The following is a 20,232-nucleotide window of genomic DNA, read 5'->3' as shown; positions in this document are numbered from 1 at the left end:
TCTGTGCACCACTCAGAAATACAGAGCCCAGCAATCTAGACTGCCTATGGATTTGTAACACTCCCTAAAGAACATGAAGCTTCTGAAATGGTGCATAAGTTAGTCTCAACCGTATATGCTATTATTTTTATCTGCAACAAACAATACGTGGGTAGAATCCTCATCTTAATATTTAATACATTCTTCATTTAATATTTAACTCAAATTTAATATAATACTCATTCTTCATATAAATGAAATCATTGTTTACTGCATATTATACAGCCTCACAATTCCTAGCGGCCAGATTCTCATCCCATTAATATTAAGTGAAGAAATGAATCGCCTTCACTGGGTTTGCACTGTCGTTATCATTATGAGGTTTTGACCCTTTGTACAAGGAAAGTCATTTGTACCCTATGTGGAAATTGCTTTATTTCTATGGAATTAAGGCCAGAATAAGTATTATCTGTCTGGCTGTGAGAAGACCAGCTCTAGCTGTGATGCTTCTTTTGCTACAACAGTACTATTGTTCCTTTGGAACTCTGTGTGTAGGTGCTGGTGCTGCTGGTGTGATAAACATCAAAAGTACATCAACATGCTATTTTTTTTATAATTTTTCTCAGGGAAGACCTTCCCTTGTCTTGTGCTTAGAATCCTCAAAGGGAACTCTTCCTTTGTGCAGGACTTTGTGTGTGAATGATAAAACAAGGGAGAAGGCACTGTAGACTGGCAGTAAATGTATCTACTGAGGCTGCAAGGGATCTTATCTTTACTTTGCCATCTGGTTATATAAGAAAATCCTCTTCTGTTCTCCAATTTATCCTACTCTAGGATAAAAATTTCCATGACAAGAAGTGACCTGTGCAAAGTAACAACAATGAGGAATGATTGTGTATGCCTGTCAAATGCTGTTGCAACAGATCTTTTGCCTTTGCCCACATGACAACACTGCCCACAATAATTATGTTGCTATTAACAGTGCACCCTCCTTTGAGAACCAATGTACAATAACTGCGAGCCCACACGGGCAGTTCTCGTGATAAGAACTTCTGAAGGCTTTCACTTTTATTGAACTAATTGGAGTGTCACACTGATACTCTGCTCCTTTTCTTTCTTAACTGGGTCTTGAAGACCAAATTAGCCAATGCTTCTAGTCCACTGGGATGCTGCCGTGACTTCTCAAAAGTTTAGTCCAATATCAAGTAGGAGAAGCTCATATCTCACATGAGCTTTATGTAACTCCATCCTTAAATGTAAAAATGTTGCTAACAATAGGGTTGCAAGCTGAAACCAGGAGAGAAAGCAGTGGTGCTCCATAGCAATTTGGGATTGCAAGACAGTTCTTGCCATGCTTGAGATAGCAAGGGCCTGTTACCCATGCTGTTCCCTCAAAGAACAATTAACACTGAGCTGATCCTGATGATGCTGTTGGAATTTTTTAGATGTGTCCGTTTTTTTAACACAAAACATTTTGGCTTGTTTGCTGCTGAGAAGAGAGAATTGTACCATCACTGCTGGCATTCACGCACTGCTTTGAAGGCAAAGATGTCATAGCTGTATTTTCAAAGCAAGGCATACTGGGATATCGCTGTTCATATGGAGCTAGCTAAGCTTTCCTGTCCTCAGAAACGTAAAAGTAGACTCAAAAATCAGAAGGCCTGCTGATATGCTTGAAGTTAATCGTGGGCTTTTTGCAAAAGTGGGACCCAAATTAATGTATAAATAACTTCAACAAAGACAACAAAACTCCTTTTTGACTCTGAGCTTATAGGAAATCTCATTTGCCTCGCTGCCTTTTTAAAACCTAGGAATGAAGAGTTCTGGATTTAACTTACTTCATTGTTAACAGATGCTAGAAATGGAAAGACGCATTACACCAGGTCAGATCTCTCGCTGTCATTCCATTTAAGTGGCATATTCCTGTAACATGTCAGGAATGAAAAGCACAGGAAAAATCTTTAGACCTTCTTTGTGACAATACTGCCAGTCAGCATCAGTATTATATTTTATTGAAAGATCTAATAAACTCATAAACTACCAGGGTTTTGAGCTGTAGATGAGGCAGTCTGTACTTTTGTGATCTAATTTATTTTCTTTCTTTTTTTTCATTTCTAAATAAGGAGAGAGAAAAAAATCCTTGATTAAAAAGACTGACCTGACCAGATCAATTCAAGTGAAGGGAACATGAGCTCTTATTAGTTTTCTTTAAAGTGCTGCCAAAGTCATGATAGCTACTTCTCTCCATAAAAGCACAAGCTTATTCTCTTAGCATGTACTTTTCAATGACACCTGTTAAAGTCAATACTGTATGTACATACGATAATTCATGGGCTGAAGTGTGTGGCACTCAAGGAGAGCCTGAGGGAAGTGGAATTGTGTTACCTGGAGAAGAGAAAGCTCAGGGTGTATCTTAATAATGTTTATAAATTCCTGACTGGGAGGACTGAAGAAGATCTAGACACTTTTTGGACTGTCTCGGTGAGGCTCATTGGTGCCCAGTGACTAGACAGGGACATAGTATGAAATGCAGAAAATCCTGTTTAAACATAAGAAAAATCATTTTTACTGCAAGGGTAGTCAGATACTGGAACGAGTTGCCCACAGGTGTTGTGGAATCTCTATCTTCAGGGACATGCAAAATGTGACACATCCTGAGCAGCATGCTCTAGCTGTCCTGCTTTGAGCCAGGGTATTGGAAAAAACAGTCTCCAGAGCCTGTTTGTGATTTCCTGCATCCATGAGTCAAAGACAAGCCAATGATATATATATATTTTTTAAGAGAAAATAGGACTGCTCAGCCCCACCTCCCAATCCTGCAATATTCTTTCACTTTTCCATTTTTTTTGAGCCCAGAGACACTTCTAAAATTATAAGAAAAACTTAAAAGCTAAGGCAAAAAAATTTAGTTGCCTATTTGTTATCGTGATGGCTGATGTAGTGAAAACCAATATGTTCTTATGCTTTCATTCAAAAAATTATTTCCCCAGGCAAATGGAAAACTGGAATTGGCAATGCTGATTTAATTTCTCAAATCTGGCATATAGGCCCGTATTTCCAGAATGCCAGCAGTCTGTGACTTTTGTTTTAACATGAGGTACATTTTCATTATGTTCTCTCTGGATTTTCTGTTAATTAATCGGAAACATCCGAAGAGTTAATTAAAAATACAAACTTTTTTTGGCTCCATATCAAACCCGACATTACATTCTTTTTATCTACACAACAAGAATTGTTTGTGATCCGATGTCTGAATTATTAATGATAGTTTCCAGTCTTTTTTTTCTCCTCCTTTGTTCAGTGTAAAAACCTGTAAGCTTTTCTTTCAATCAAAGTGAAAGCAATATTAAGTCTTGGAAGTGAAGCTTACCAAAGACATGTAGCTCTGTGAAATCCTTGTCCTGTAATCCTGGCTTTCTATTCACCACCACTATTCAATATCTCACTTTCTATATAAGCTTCACAATATCTAAGCAGTTGATGAGATTTATTGCTTGTATTCCTGTTTTCTTTCTTCATAAAAAAGCTTTGTCCATCCCTGTGCTCCCAGAGGAGTAACACTGATGTCTGTGATTGTATCTGCTAGGCTCGCTAATCCAGCAGCTCCTGCAAGATGCTGGGCAGTTGGTACAGGTGGAAAGCAAGAGGGAGGAGAATCACCATGCTTAAGATTTAGGATAGCATGTGAAATGAATTTTAAAAGCATTGTTAAGATCCAGTTAAATAATTAAGAACTAAAGTGTTTGATTGTATGAATAGTAATAGTAGCAGGTCATTTTTGAAAGATGCTGTACAAATTGAAGCGTGACTGTACTGTGTTGGACCTCTCTAAGGAACCAAACAGAGTTAATTCTGGGCATTTTAGAGATATGACAACAGAGGAGATGGAAGTTGAGTATGATCTATGCTAATGAGTCCTACATTTCCTATGTGCAGTATTTCTCCAGATGCCTGTAGCAGCTCCATGAATGTTTTCCTTACAGCCCCTGACTTCATCTGTCGTGGTATTTTCTCTTAAATAAACACATTTCTGGATAGATCTGTAAAAGCTTTCTTATTTTTCATTAAGGTTAAAATGGCAAAGCACATTGTTGTTAAGCTCTTTGTCTCTAACCTTTTAAAAAGAAAGCGCTGCCATTAAGGTGAAATTTAAACACACAGAGAATTCATTATGCAAATAGTGCATACACCAGATGATCTGAAGGAAGACTGCACATTTCCATAGAAAACAAGTGTGAGTGTAGGAAAGCAGATGCTTCCTACCAACAGAGTGTACATACAGTTCTCAAGAGGACCAGAACAGCAATTTATTTTCAGAGTGCTGGAAGTATGCAAATTCCTACAGAATTAAATGTGAATTTGAAAGAAATGACATCTATTAAGGACAAGGCAACCCAAAGAGACAACTGGGAGCTTAATAATTTAATCAAGAACCTTAAGAGGCTCCTCTGTGTATCTAAAGTCGGTGACTCAAATGTCATCTCACTTTAGCAAGGACATAAGTGGTCCATTGAAGAGCATCACCTGACCACTTGACCTGTTCTTTGGTACAGTCTGTGATACAGCTGTGGTGTATGGTCAGAGCTAGGCTTGCTGTTTTTAACTTTCAGTAGTTCACTATAGGAAAGTCTGAGTGAGTTGGCTTCTGTCCTGACACACACGTTATCACCACAATTATTAATTAAATTCTTTCTGCTGGACATTTTTCCCCCTGGTCTAGATGGAACTAGATGGAATGAGATGGATGTTACTGAGGCTATAGCCTGAAGGCAGGGGAATGGTTCTGAGTGCAGTGGCATGATTTGCACAGGAGCTGTTACTGGTGAGCCATCAGCCAGCTGCTTGAACATGGGGAGTTTTTTCTCTCCTTTCTACAAAAGTCCGGTATTACTGGGGTGACAACGGGAGCACACAGGATGGCAGAACTCAGTTGCCAGCCAGCGCTGACCCTGGCTTGTCCTCTTCATCTTTGCAGAGTCCAACAGCTCAGTTCAGCCTGCTGCTTTTCTGTCTCTTTACTGTTTCATTTAATGGCTCCATTCTCACACAGTGATAGCCAGCTGCGGTCAGGGAGGTCAGGAGATGTTGGTTTAGTGGAAGTGCCGCATTGTATTTAGTACAAATTTTGACTAAAAATGTAAGGTCAAATATCTCCATTTAGATGCACTGGAAGTGACACGTTTTCAGTCCTTTTGAACTCTGTCAAAAGACAATAAAGGTCACTGAACATAACGAAGAAATTAAGCATTCATATATGACAAGGTTTGGTCAGGGCTCTCATGGCAAGAAACCCCAGGAAAATGAGTGCCATCAGAGCCCCCTGTGCCAGCACAGTTCAGTAAATAGAATGAAAGGCTGGACTGTCTCACATGCTTCTCACACACCCCACAAACAATGAGTTTACTAGGTAGGTAGATATATTGTTACCTCATTGCAGATCAGAAATTATTGAAGTGATAGCTAAAATGAGTATGGTCAGCAGGGAAACACTATGGACTCAAGGATGAGATTGCCAAGTAAGTTCATCTCCACTGGAAGGCTACTCAGCCATATGGGTCACTCCAGTTGGGGCAGTGCCCACGTGTTTTAAAAATGCATCATGTTTGTAAAGTCACTGGTGTGTAATATTTATGCTCCCCATGGATTGGGCATAGAGGATTACAAAAATGTTCGTTCTCTGGCACATTTTCTACTGGTTGAGAATCATCCCCTTTCTTACACTGAGTAACATGTAATTTTTTTCTTCATACAGGTTGTAATCCTTGGCAAACATTCCAGAGGATATCACTACATGCTAGCAAACCTGGTAAGAACTTTTCTTCATTACAAGTATAGCTAAGGTTGAGAGGGTAATATATTCTGTTCAGGTTGTGTCAACTTTAATCAGCAGCAGAGAAAATGCCTGAGTGAGTTCTTGGATTATGAGAAATGACTTCAGTAAATACTGGAACTGGTAGGTTGTAGTCATTTGTAGTCAATTATGGTCTGCGTTTTTATCTAAGCAGCTAATATCCTCTACTAATTTTAAAATAATGATTTAATTATGTGTTTTCCACTAATCTGTGTCCTCATAAATAAGACACTTGGTAACCATAATCTTCTATGTAACATATTTGAAATTTAGCAGTCTAGGAAAAATAATTGTAGGATATTTATGTATAAAATAAGTGATGAAAAGCTGCAAATTAAAACAGTAATTCCACAAAGTGAAATGGCCAGACTGTTCAGCCATTCGTTCTTATTGCAGAGTGAGAGTGTGGGCTGGTGACAGCATGTGTACTGACCTACCAGGATAAAACAAGACATTTCTTTCTGTACGAGGACCACTTCTGGAATCTAAAATTGGCTTTTAGGGGTGTATGTGATGACTTGGAAACTGAATCCACTAGAGTTCCTTAGAATAAGTGTCATATTGTAGTTGATCCTCACAGAATCTAGTTTTGGTTTCCACATCTGCTGGGAGAATAAAAATGTTCTCACACTTTGAAGTTAGCAATCCCACTCAGTAGAATGTTCTCTGTATTCATGTTTTGATCTGATGGAAACAGAAAAGACAAACTTAAAAATACCCTTATTTAGCATGAGTACTGTACGACTTTAAAATGTGCTGTTTTGCTTTATAAGGATCAGTCGTGATCTGACTGATTAGACTGTAGAGTGTGCATAGAAATACACGAGTTCTTGCTCTGAGTTGCCTTTTAGCATGTGTAAGCACTGCCATTCAGGTAAACATGACTGCAATCAAGTCACACTAATCAAAAAGACACCAATTTAATGCCACAGGTATAAATAACAAGAGAGTGGGAAGAAATCCTACCATTATGTTTGAAAGCAAAATGTTAAGTGGTGCTCTGACTGACGGCTGCCTAGCCAGGAGGTGCGTGCCTCGCCTCTGCAGAGCAGCATGGCTCTTCATTGGATTTCTGTTCTCAACACCGAAGCTTTGCACACTTTGCTCTTCAGATGGAAGTGAGATGTTGGACAGATTTGCACCAGCACAAGGAGAAGCAGAAGGGTTGTTTCAGGCTTCCCTGCTGTTTTCTTTCTGACCAGTGGATATTACATGCGACACTGCCCATTGCAGAGATCTACATTTACAAATTCTGTTATCACAATCCCAACTGCTGTTGTGATCGTAATGGTCTCCACATTAAAACGTTTTCAGCTAACAAGAATGAAATTCAGTGGTTTCTTTTGTGCCAAGCTTCTAGCAGGTAGAACTGAGACAAAGAAAAGGTGCTTTAGATGGCAATCATTTTTGTTTTTTTACATGTCCTCCCAGGGCTTTACGGACATTGTGTTGGAGAGGGTGATGCATGGAGGTGCCAATATTACTGGATTCCAGATAGTTAATAATGAAAACCCAATGGTTCAGCAGTTTCTACAACGCTGGGTGAGGCTCGATGAAAGAGAATTCCCAGAAGCCAAAAACTCACCATTGAAGGTATTTATTTTATTCTGTCAATGGTGGAGATTAAATGAGTTACTTTTAAACAATTAATTGTTAATTAACAATAGTATTAGTCTTCCAGTGCATAGAGTGTTTGTATGAAAAATAAAATAATCAGCTATTTTCCAGAGCTACATCACACTGTAAGGTAAGTGATACTAGAAACTGCTCTCTAGTCCAGCCACCAAGAAAGATGGCCTGGCCAAACCCAAACTGTTAAACTACCTTAACATCTTTAAAAGGTGGCAACTCCCATTCTACCCATTGGTGGGTCCCATGGCATACCTGGGGACTGCTAGCATACAGGCTGAGCTGCATCCCAATCATTCCAGGATGGTTCTGATCACCAAACAACTGCAGGCAGTTGAGTGTGACTGCCTTTACCCATGTCCTGGCAGAGTTTTGTTCTCTAATCATATATAGACACAAATCAAATGTGTGCTCAGACAGGGTACAGGAAGCACTCCGCTGAATTTGCATTCAAGATGACTTGTAATAAACAGAGAAAAAAAAACAAGCACATAAGTGGTGCTAAGTACAGTAATATGTACATTGGGAGGTAAAGGGGCCTTTTTCACAGTGCATTTAAATGCAATGGGTTTAACAGATGTACAAGGGATAGTCTGTTCAGAGTGGCCCTAACTCAGAAGAAAGGACTGGACAGGACACTTCACTGCAGTCCCTTCCATCCCTGAGATCATGATTTCTTTGGAGAAGGAAGATTATCTCATGCCATCCCACGGCCTTACTGGCATTTCAGAGGAAGCAAGGAAAGGCAAACAGGGCTTGGCTCAGCATGTTGTTCCCTGTTGATTATGAACTACTTCCACTTTCTAAAGCTTCCTTGGAGCGAGACAGAAGTGAAGCGTTGCACTAACCTTAAAAGCTCTGAAAGGTAGGAAGTTAACCTGGGAAGATTTTGTTCCACTTGAAAGCAATTTACCTTGAGGGAAAAATTATTCTCTATCCTTAAAAAATAATCTAAAGTGCATCGTACAAATATAGAGAATGTATTACCTTCCCACAAATGTACCGCTCATTATAGAAATGTGCGCGGTATTTGTCAATCAGACAAAAAGCATACTTAAAAATTGATGTACAATATTTTTGATTAGGAAATAAAATTGCCTAGAGATTAAAGCCCTGATGTTTAATTTATTCTGTATTTTATCAGCCTTTCCCTTCCCTCTATCTTTTTTTCTCTTTGCGTGCTCATGCATTTATAAGCAGAATTCAAATAAAGTAGAAAATTAGATAGCTCTGTTGGCATGACTTGGAAGGGATTGCATTAAGGTTACTGACAATCGACACGTTCTGATGAAAAAAAAATTATGACTGTAAATTCTATGTAGCGCCAGATTGGACAGCTATTACAAATTTATTTATCTTTAACATAAGAACAAATGCCTGATGAAATTAGTACCAGATCCTATATTGTTCTGTGAATGTGATATAATCTTTTTTAACTAACAAGTCAGTTAAGAGGAGAGAGTGAGCATTGCAAGATTACAGGAAGAGGTAAAAGTGGGCGGGATCAAAAAATGCCTGTACCCTGGCACAGTCAGAGCAGGAACACCACACACGCCAAATGAACATTTATAATCTGCTGTCATTTAAAACTCAATAAGAGAGGCTGCTGTATAACCTTCACAATGCTACCTTTGCACTCCTTTTATCAAATATACTCATATTGATCTGCACATGCAGGAATGCCTTGTTCTGTGCAGACTTCATAAGGCTTTTTATCAAGCTTGCATTAAGATGATGCACATTTCTAAGAAATACAGACGACCAATCATGCTATTCTGCCCTACGGGACATACAACATAGTGGAAATAGGAAGGGTCACTTAGTTACAAGGGGTTTGAAATCTGTTTTAGACTGAGCACATTCAATTGCTCCCAGTGTGCACATGTTGAAATAGTCTCACCTAAATTGCAAAGACCCCTAAATTACAGGTGTGCAGACTGACAATGAAAACCAGCAATGTAATGTATAGAACCTTCCTTCCATTCTTGGAGGGAAGAACTTTCAGACAAGCACGGGAATGTGACAGAATTCTTTTTTTTTTTTAAAGTGATTTTTTTGTAGGTGATACTAAATTTATAGCGCAGGGAGATGTCATCAGATACATGCATCAAGCAATGGATGAAGTTGACAGCAGCATGAACAATTCATTAAGGGCTCCCAGGGTTTTGTTGAGGACTTGTTGCTACACAAAGCTTATCACCTTCCTCAGATTTACAGTGGTGTGAGAGAAGGCAGATGGGCAATTACCAAGGAGATGTAATGCCTTACGTGTGTTTTATGATTGCTAGCTTGTATAGCTGTCTACTAAAAATGTTAACTGATCTATTCCTGGCCACAGATGCTACCTAATCACGACTGCGGTCCAAACAGAAATGATTTATGTAAACTTCAATTCAAAACCATCCTGGCAATCTTGTTGTGAAGAAAAAAAATTACTTCAAGAAAGAAAAAAATATCAGCTCTTGCTATCAGTAGCAGCAGGGGCCAGCATGGAACTGCCAATTTTTGTAGTGACATCATTTAGATGAACAAGCTTCCAGTTAAACTTATACTTTATGCAAATATAAACTTGTTCTATTGTTTTAATCCTTATTATTTAATTTATTTGTATTATTTATTGTTATTATTTATTTTGTCACTTGAAATAAATTGTTTAAAAAAAAAAAAAAATCTGTGGCAAGAGAGACAGAGCAAGCAAAAGGATTTGTGAGCATGATTCTTATAAGAGTATATTAAAGATAGAAGGACAAGACCTGATGATAAACCTAGGGTGATTCTAAGATTGCAGTCTGTCATCATGTTTTATTTGTATCAATTTTAGTATACATCTGCCCTGACCCACGATGCAGTCCTAGTCATAGCAGAGGCTTTCCGTTACCTCCGAAGGCAACGTGTGGATGTCTCCAGGAGAGGTAGTGCTGGAGACTGCCTGGCCAACCCTGCAGTACCATGGAGCCAAGGAATTGATATAGAAAGAGCGCTGAAAATGGTAAGGGCATACATACTGCAGCTATTGGATGTGTATATTTCATAACAGCAGCAACTCTACTGGGGCAGAACTACTCCATATACAATTTCTGCACTCAAGAGAACAGCATCTGCTTCTCAGGACAAAACAAAAGATGTAGTAGATGTCAAACTTCCAGTAGGTTGTAAGTGAGGTTCATGTCATCTGCAACCGCTGTCCAAGATCATCCCACAGTAGCACTGCCTGTTGGATCCCACTCCATTTCTCAGTCTCCTCCTCTGGTCAGGAAAAAAGCAGTTCCTCCTATCTGCTCCATAACAGCAACTCAACTATATTTTTTCACGTCCTCCTAGAAGTATTCTTATGCCAGAAAAAGATGCAGTGTCACACTACAGTTGTCCTGCTGGCAAAAGGGAAACAGGCATTACCCTACTGCTTCCCTACAGCCTTGAAAGCTCTGCATGTCTGTATTTCTAAATCTAAGGCATCAGATAATCGACAGTTTACCTGAGTAGATCTGGGCAGTTATAAATAGTCAATTTGCGATTGCCTCTGCACGCTGCTACCAGACACATTCTGAGTCCTGGTGAGTCTTCCTGCCTCTCTGCAGCCAGGCTTTGAGAAGTGCTGAGTTTTCCCACCAAAGATAGAAACAAATTAAATTTGAAGTCAAAAGGTGTCAGACGCACAGGGCTCACATCTCAATACAGCTTAGGATGAACCAGACCTAACAAGCTCTGCTGAGACGTACCCTATGCTAGGGTAGTCAGACAGCTTCAAGCAAGTGCCAAAAGCAGGCACAACAGCTCACATCTGGTTGCAAATTATATGTCAACTACTCTACAAATGCTCAGTCCACAACTGATAAAACCTCTTTGGGATACATTTGGATTTCAAAGCCTCGTGCACATCTCTAGCTTTCTGGAGACGGGAAAAGTTTACATATTCTTCCAGACCCGTGAAAACTTGAGCTACTAAAAGGGTTTTGAATCCACTAAATAACAAAAAAAAACCACACTATTCATGTATCGTTCTCAATTTGGCTCACTGGATAATTTGAGGCCAAAGGAATTTTAACTTTTTTATGTCGCTCTTCCCTTTCCATCATAAGAAGTCTAACTGTACCATTTCTAAAGCATAATGAACAGTTCAGCAACCAGCTCTGAACAACTTCAGGGACTGTGGTTTCACAGTTTCCCTTTGACAAGCTTTCCACCACAGATTTCTGTGACTTCTAATGCATTCTGCTGAAGATGAAAGCTAATTTACCCCTACTGTAGTTACAGACTGTTACCCCTTCTGCCTGAGATTAGAGCGTGCCAGTGTCAATAAGTGATAAATGGAAATACCTCACACTTTCATACAGGGAAATGAGAAAGATTTTTTTTTCTTTGAAACAAATTACTTCATATTTCCCTTTAAAGTGATTCATGTGAGTACGTAATGATAATGACTTACTGTCTATACACCCATCCATCCAGATTGAGACCAAAGCCCCATAAGCAGTAGAGACAATTGTCTGCGTTCATTCAAATACATTCATTCCTTTCTCCTATGCTGGGAATGATCTTAAAATAAAGCACTTCCCAGAATGAGCAATGACATGAAATTCTGGTCCATATCACAAATCACTCCGTGCCATATTGTGAGGGCTTTAATGCCATTGAATTTTTGCAGGTAGCTGGCTGATACTCCCTTCTACATCAGTGAACCTAGTGTGACTAAGCATGACAAAATCAGTCTTTCTTATATTTAACATGCATGCGGGGCTAATTTCACTCACTTACACTTAAATGCAACTCACTCTGCAGTGGTGAGTCACCAGCAGAGTACGAACTAACAAAGGATATGTATGGCTGAAACTGAGAAAACTGGGGCTTTTTTATTATGAAGAATACCACTGTCTGTGTCAGAATTGCTACAGGTCTCTTATACAGATAAAAACTGTGCTACAGCTAGTGAGTTCCTGCAAAATGTAGCAGAGGAAAACATAGAGTAAATCTATTATTAACTTTTTTTCTATTTTTTGCCTTAAGGTGCAAGTTCAAGGAATGACAGGGAATATCCAATTTGATACTTATGGGCGGAGAACAAATTACACAATTGATGTGTATGAAATGAAAGCTTCTGGATCAAGAAAGGTCAGTTTCAAGATATACATTCAGATTTCATATCTTTATAATATAATAATATCTTCATAATATATCTTAATATATCTCTTATACTATATATGTATATAATGCAATATATATAATATATATGATATCATAATATATCAGATTTCATATCTTCATATCATGATATTCCAGCAAACTAATGAAACTCAGTAATGCTGCACAGCCACTGCAAAAACAAGACCCACAGGAATTCCTGCCTTCTTGCTGTCTTCCCTATCCCAGGAACTTTGTTCTATTCTGTTTCTGAAACATATCACTCATCCTATTTAATATCTTCATTGGTTTCCATTTCAAGTTCAAACCCCACTTCTTCTATTAGAAGCCACCTTGAGCTTTTGTGCTGAGCATACTGCCTGCTGTCATGTCCCTGTGCTCAGCCCAACCTCCTAAATTCCTCTCCATCTTTCCCTTCTCCATAAGAGTCCTCAGAGCAATAGTGAAACTGGAATGAGTGCACTTTAAAAACCTCCTGAAATTAACAGAAAATAATTTGGGTAATGAGGATTTTCACTGCTTGTTCTCTTGTCTCCTAAATAAAGTATAGATGCTGGGTGGTGTGACTGCCTTTTATAAAAGCAATGTAGGGCAAATTTTCAAAAATAATTAGGTGGGCTGGTTCTCAGGGGTGTTGAGTGATGAGTCTGAGTAGATAAGATACATCATCCCCCTGTTTCCAGAGATTTTAGGTATCTAACGTGTTTAGTCACCAGTGCGACTCTGTAAACTCTTCTGCACCTGCTTGATAACAAAATACCTCTGGACACGACCCAACCACTCAGCTAGGTTTACAGCACAGATGTGTTACTGCCATGCTGTGCAAAAATATAAAAACTAGTGTAGTAATAGCATAGCAACAAACCCTGGCACCATGAAGGTCAGCTCAAGCCAGCTGACAAGCAGTCACCTCTTACTCAAAGAGAGTTTTGTAATCCGCATTGAAGATTATACTGCTGTGCCTGCTTTGTTAACAGTGTCTGTGTGTCTGCTCTGAAGCTTGCTCAGGCACGTCTGCAGGTGCTGTCCTCACTGCCTGAACTGCAGCAGAATGCTGATAAAAAATTCAAAATGGAATAATTTGACTCAAAGTGCTTTGCAGTGTGTTTTCATGTCTTTAACACGTTCTTATGCTGGGGATACAGAGGAGTTTATTCCACAGGTACCGTAACAATGTGAATTTAGACACTGAGAATGTAGTAGGTATTTTCACTTTGATTTGGCTTGTATCTATTAAAGCTAATGCGATCCTGACTGTATGTTACAAAACCATGCTGTTTGACAGTTCTTGTTACCAGTACATGCACCAAAGTCCTTGTAAATATATGTAGTAAAGTTAAAAATATCCCTTTCTATAGGCTGGATATTGGAATGAATATGAAAGATTTGTGCCAACATTAGATCAGCTGCCTTCTAATGACACTTCATCTGTGGAGAACAGAACTATAGTAGTCACTACCATCCTGGTAAGTTTAATGTTCTTAGCGTGTTTGTGTTTAGGAAATAAGATGCACGGCTCCTGAGATGTGTTAAACACCTTGTCAGGAGTCTGGTGTTGAATACTGTGTTACTTCAAGTGACTGAAAAGTTCAGTATCTGCCAAAGATTTGCTGAGGGCTTGACACTGCAAGCTTCTATGAATATCCTTGAGTTTACTCACAGGAATCCCACTGAGCTCAATATTGTGCTTTCCTGCTTCTCAGACACTTGAATGCCATCAAATGCCTCTCATAAGTGAAGTTATGCGTGTATGTGACTGCTGGCAGGATCTGGCCTTCCTGCTGTAGGGTCAAATCTTGTACCCCTCACTCAGGTACGGCTTCTGTAAACTCAACCCCTGTGGACTGAGGAAGGGTGGTACAATGAAGCCTATAGAGAACTGGAAATGCTCTAGCACTGGGATTAAAGCTATGTATACGCATGAAATTCCAAAGGAGTTATGCTCTTCATGTGTTTCATAAACAGCAATACCTGTGTCAGTCCCATTGCTTCTAGCAAATGTGTTCTGTGTAGTATTGTTTGTAACTTTTATGTCTGTTACGATTCTACAAAGCATGATCCAATTTTATGCTCTTTCCTGAAGCATTGTGTTTTATACTCCTATGAAGTTAGCAAGATAGAATCAGCATTTCAGCCAGAATTTTCCAAGAAGGCTAAGGGAATTTAGTGTGTGGGGGAGAGGGAATGCTGCTGAGGATTTTAGCCTAGCTTCCCTTAGGCTGCTTTGAAAATATCCCCACCTGAGCCCCATTCTAGGCCATGGGGGACTTAGCAAATAATTTTGCTGCTACAAGTGTTGGGTATGTTCTATAAACACTAAAAACTGAATTATTACTACAGTGATGCTATTTGACTGTCTACTAACCTAAAAATGAGGCCTAATCCTGTGGACAATGGTGCAACTTTGTTAAAGTGGAATAGTCCTGTTGTCTTCAATGGGTCCATACTAGGATTAAAATCTATAGTATGTTTGACTGTAGGATCGTGCCAAGGATTTTTAAAGTGTGAAAGTCTGCCTGCCTAATTTCTGTACCAAAGTAGGAAATATTGTAAATACTTGCCATTATTATAAGGATCGTAACAACTCTCATTTTGTGTGTTTTAAAGCTGTGTTTTACATTCATAGACTTTTGATCTTTACTTTTGTTTCAAAGGAATCACCATATGTAATGTATAAGAAAAACCATGAACAACTAGAAGGGAATGAGAGATATGAAGGATATTGTGTAGACTTAGCTTCTGAAATAGCAAAACATGTTGGAATAAAATACAAACTGTCAATTGTTGGAGATGGGAAATATGGAGCTAGGGACCCTGAGACTAAGATATGGAATGGCATGGTGGGTGAACTGGTCTATGGGGTAAGTTTTTCTTAACCTTCATTTTCATGTTCTTTATTATGAAAAGTTATGCTCGAAGTTAATAAACTGCAAAATAAAGATAATCTGTTTGAATACCGCTTTTAAAATTCTAAATATTTCTTTGTAATGCCATTTTTATAGCCTAGCTTTCTAATCATGTCATTAAAAGAAAGTGTCACGTTTTTGTCACTGTTCTCTAAATCAGATTCCACCAAACGTTAAAATTTGCATTGGGAAAATTTCATGTTCCTTATCTACAGCAGATTTTCCAGTTTGCCATTCACTCGCTGCTCTTGTTCTTGCCACATCTTCTTTTTCTCGATCAGTCCTATAAGGGATGGGCGCAGCCCCAAATATTAAAGGTGTGATCTTACGATGCTGAGCCTTGTTAGATGACTGAGGTCGGTTTTTGTTTGACCAGAGACAAAAGACTCAGCACCATGCTTGCTTTTTAGCATAAAAGGCAATACAGACCTGAAACCACCCACAATTTTTTCTCTTTAAAAATCGTGTCAGACACGCGCAAAAAAAAATCTAATTCATTATATTCTTCTTTATATTTCTATATTGGGTGTATATTGCTTTCTTTAGTAAGAAGAAAAACAGTCTGGAATTGCCATTTTAGAAACCTCTTTGAAAATGCGAATTTTGGAATGCTGATACAATAAGCCAGATGGAAGGGGGAGAAAGTTGGCTTTGCAGAAAAGACTTTTTACAAGCTGATATTTCATCTTTGCTTTTTTTTTTTTTCCCCCAAATGCTAATGAGATGATTTGTGATTCCACCCAAATCCTCTTTACAGTTTATTTTTAACGAGCTTTCCTTTATTAAAAATATCTGTATTAAAAATAGCCCCTCAGAAGTGAATGTTTCCATTACATCCTTTTGTTCCCTTGATGAGTGTAGTTTCTAAAAGTCACCTCAAAATTCCCCTACGATAACATCATATCATCTCTTGCAAAATGTGTGGTGTGATAACTCTTTTCAAATGAATCGGTCTTTTTTAAAAGTAGTTGCTAGGTTTCCAGATTTTTTTCTCCTCTGGAGTCCTAATCCTTTATTCTATACTTCGTAGCCTATCTGACTTCAAATATTTTATGTGAATGACAATTATTTTTGGTGTGGTATTAATGGGAGGGAGGGAAATTTATTGATGAATGTAAACAGGGCTCTGGATCCTGGGGTTGTATCTTTGCTTTCCTTTTGCATTGAAGTTTGACATTATCCAAATCTTTGAACATCAGTACCTCAGTTCTGAGATTTGGGAAAACAGTATTTCCTTTCTTGGAGACTACAGGTATATTAAGAACATCTGAAGGAAAGGCTTAGTTTAGTTTCAAGCATAATTGCATTGCAATGAAAACCTAAACCCTCAGTTTCCCAGTGTGTGGTTCAAGAAATATCAAGAGTATTAGCCGTAATTGGGTCCTCTTGATATATTTGCAAGTGACAAGCAATGAAACAGTTTATTCACTTAAAAGAAAAATCATATCATACACTAAAGACATGACAAAGAGAATCTAAAATTACTTCTAACAGCCAGGGCAAAAGGACCATCTATGCCAGAGGAAGAAAGGTGCAATATGGGCCACTGCTTCTGGGATGGGAGCCAAGTAGGATTAGCCTGTGCAGCTGCTGAGCAGTGCAAGATCCATCTGTATGAACGGCCACCTGAACCCAGCCTTAGCTTGGATAAGCAGGCTCCCTACTGCAGCCTCTTCTCTAGCTCCCTGGGATGAGCCTCACTCATAGCTTGCCTCCTGAGCATCAGACTGAGTCCTCTGGCCCAACCACGCCTCTCACCTGCCCACACCTGTGAAGCACAGTCTCATGGGCACTGTTGACTGTACTTTAAAACAACCTCAAATCTGCCCATGGTGGTGATTTTCCACACAAAAAGGTCTGTTCTATTCAGTTCTGACACACTTTTCACCCATGCTTCCTCATTAAGGAAAATTTGAGGATTGTTTCCCTCCCTGACCCCCAGCAGCTCCTCCTTGCACACTGTGAGCTCAGTTACTGAAGCCTCTTAAAGGCAATACTCAATTATTCAAAGGTCAGGTGCATCCCTTGAGGTTTGACTGCTGACCTAGGTTAATGTTGATGGCTCCGCGCTGCTGAGCAAGCTCCCATCCTGCTGAGCTGAGCAGCCAAGCTGGAGAGCTGTGCAGAAATCCACCTGGCTTTCTCCTAGCAGGGGAGCAGCCCCTGGCCTCTGAGTACAGACCTCAGAGCCCCTCAGGCACTTTCCCAATTCTGTTTGCCAACATCATGAGATACCCTTGGCCCTTTCCTCCAGCTGTTGAGAGAGGGCTGTGTACAGAACTCACAAGGATGTGCAAAAAGCCCTTTGAGGAGGAAGAGTACTCTAGAAGTGCTAATTATTAGGAGCAACTATCTCATTTACGTGCTGACTTCCCTTTATCTCTCCAGGGCTTAAAACTCTATTAGGGATCTAAAACTGTACACTTCCCCTAATGCCCTTGTGAGCCTTGTCTGCAAAATGACTGTCATATTTGACTCTTCCAGATTCCATTTTGGGAAGACATGAAGGAGATTAGATTTTAAATGCCTTTGTTAGCATGTATAGAAGATAGACATGGGGGAATCAAAGGGGCCTGATTGGTTTTGGTACCAGTTACCCAGCAGCTGAACTGAGCTGTGGCAGAAAACAATCTTTTAGATTGCATTTGTCTCAAGTGTTTCATCTGTCAAACACAGAACATTCCTGGCCCAACAAGCATGCTGCTGCTGCCCACGCTGCTGGGAAGTCTTACCAAGTATTTTTTTAAACTGTGCTCTTACTTTGCATAGACTTATGCATGCAACCCTTTTCTTAAAGTGCTCTTAGCACAGCCATAGGAAGAGAATGGCTTGAAGCTTTAATGCCAAAACCCTAATTAACTGTAATTAATGTTTAGTTTGTGCCAGTTCTTTATTGCCGTTACACCTGCTTCCTGTGGGATGCAGCATGCAGCTGGGAAGGTGCAGCCAGGTCCTCACAGCCTGCAGAGCCTGTACAGGAGAGGTCTGAGTAGGAAGGATGTGGGGAAGGAGAGTAAGAATGTGGCAGTCCAGCACTGCAGGCTCAGGTGACCAGCGCAGTGCTGACGAGAGTGCAGGGCCATCCTGAGCTCAGCACCAATGGGAGTAACTAGGGCATCCCTGGAGCAACACATCACCTGGGACAAACACACCAAAATGCTTCCCAGACATTTCATCCCTCCCCTGTCCCCCATAGTACTTCAGGGCTGGCTGGAGGGCACAAAGGCCTCCTGTGCTGTCAGCCAGGTTGACCTCAGCTGGCCCTGCTTGGACCTTTTGGTGTTGCTTTGCACCAGGCTGTGTGAAAATCTGGCTGCAGTGCAAGACTTGTTCTTGGCAGCATCGAGGTGGCAGCCCCAGATGCAGGGAGTGCTGGCCAAGCAGGTGTCCCCAAATGGCTTTGCTTCATACCCAGAGCCCAGAGGTCCTGACAGAGATGACATAGCAGTGGGGCTTTTGATTTATTAGCAATTACTTGAAGTTGATAATAATGATAGTTCTATAAAAATTTGACTTTGGGGATGAAAACTGGTCAATTTTTTATAAATCCAAAAATGTCATTTTAGGCAGACCTAAAATGGGACCACTTTATCCCACTCCTGTGCAAACCTAAAACTTACCTTACACATGAGCTGTATTCCCCATTAAGATCTATGGTACATGTATATTAAGAGAGCTAAATTACATGTTAAGATGTGAATTATTCTCATCTCCCTAGACGAATTACCACCCCGTCCCAGCACATCCTGGTGCAGCTCACCCCAGCTCCATAGCCTGTTCAGACAGACACCTGCCTTCCAGGTAGTCACAGCAGCTAAACCTTTCTGCATTTGTGAGTGAGCCACTCTTTAAATCCAACCAACAAGGCAGGTGCTGCCCTTCCTAGTCAGTGCTAACGAGCTGCCCTCTGCCAGCACCACCGCAGCCGCCCCTCCAGGAGCAGGGCTTTGTGCGGGGGGCTCTGCGCCTGCCTGCCGCCAGCCCCTGGCACTGCTCTCCTCTCTGCAGGCTTTGATTCCTTCCCCTCTCAAAGAACGCTGCTGTTCTGCTTTCACTGTGCCACCAGGGAAGGCTCCCTCCCCGGGCCTGGTGCTTTCACATCGCTGAGGCTAATTGAGAGTAGGCTGAACACGTCTTTTAATTGTAGCTACAAATGCTCTGGGAGTGGAAAGAGCGGACAGACCTTACAGCCCTTAAAGCTCCCCTCAGGTGACAGAAAGTCTTTGTAAGAACCTTTCAATATGTAAAACAGCACCAAAGAACGAAGCTGGGATGTAAAGCTGGGGCAGTGCCCAGCAGCAATGCCTCCGCAGCTGTCAAAGTGAGGCTGCCCGCTCCTGTCCCTGCCCAGCTGGGCCCACAGCATGAGCACTCTGCCTCTCACAGCAGCAGCAAGACCATGACTGCCATGGAAGACCTTGGGTGTAGCAGCTGGGGGAAGGCTGATGACACTCTTCATAGCATCCTTGCTGGTTTCACCAGGGTAAGGACCACACAGCATGGCTCTCAGCTCCAGCTGCACCACACCAGGCGAGAGGCACAGGCTGAAAGCAGACCTGCCTCCACTCCTCTGTTTGCAGAAGACAACCGTAGTACTTCAGGAGGAACACTGTGCATCCAAATTAGGCCTGTTTTGGACAAGGAATGCACTTAATGTTGACAAACTACAGCAGGCAAGGCCAACTGCCGTTTTAACACCGTAAAATGAATTTTTTTCATGGCTTGGCT

At 40.5% G+C, this 20,232-nt stretch overlaps 1 protein-coding gene across 5 annotated transcripts in view; it reads left to right on the top strand.

Annotated features, from left to right (window-relative positions):
• Positions 1-20,232, top strand: part of GRIA3 (glutamate ionotropic receptor AMPA type subunit 3) — a 280,633-nt gene that overhangs the window by 218,747 nt on the left and 41,654 nt on the right. For all 5 annotated transcript variants that reach the window (XR_001554693.3, XM_015860743.3, XM_015860740.3 and 2 more), the window contains 6 exons: positions 5,732-5,785; positions 7,262-7,423; positions 10,281-10,448; positions 12,464-12,568; positions 13,957-14,064; positions 15,253-15,459. Coding sequence is in view for 4 of the 5 variants with exons in the window: in XM_015860743.3 (XP_015716229.1) it covers positions 5,732-5,785; positions 7,262-7,423; positions 10,281-10,448; positions 12,464-12,568; positions 13,957-14,064; positions 15,253-15,459 (804 nt within the window). In the remaining variant the exon portion in view is untranslated. The remainder of the gene's footprint in view (positions 1-5,731; positions 5,786-7,261; positions 7,424-10,280; positions 10,449-12,463; positions 12,569-13,956; positions 14,065-15,252; positions 15,460-20,232) is intronic.

This window comes from Coturnix japonica, chromosome 4 (genome assembly GCF_054131305.1).
Source record: "Coturnix japonica strain WE chromosome 4, WE-NBRP24, whole genome shotgun sequence".
Classification (NCBI taxonomy): domain Eukaryota; kingdom Metazoa; phylum Chordata; class Aves; order Galliformes; family Phasianidae; genus Coturnix; species Coturnix japonica.
This window is presented reverse-complemented; position numbering and strand designations above follow the sequence as displayed.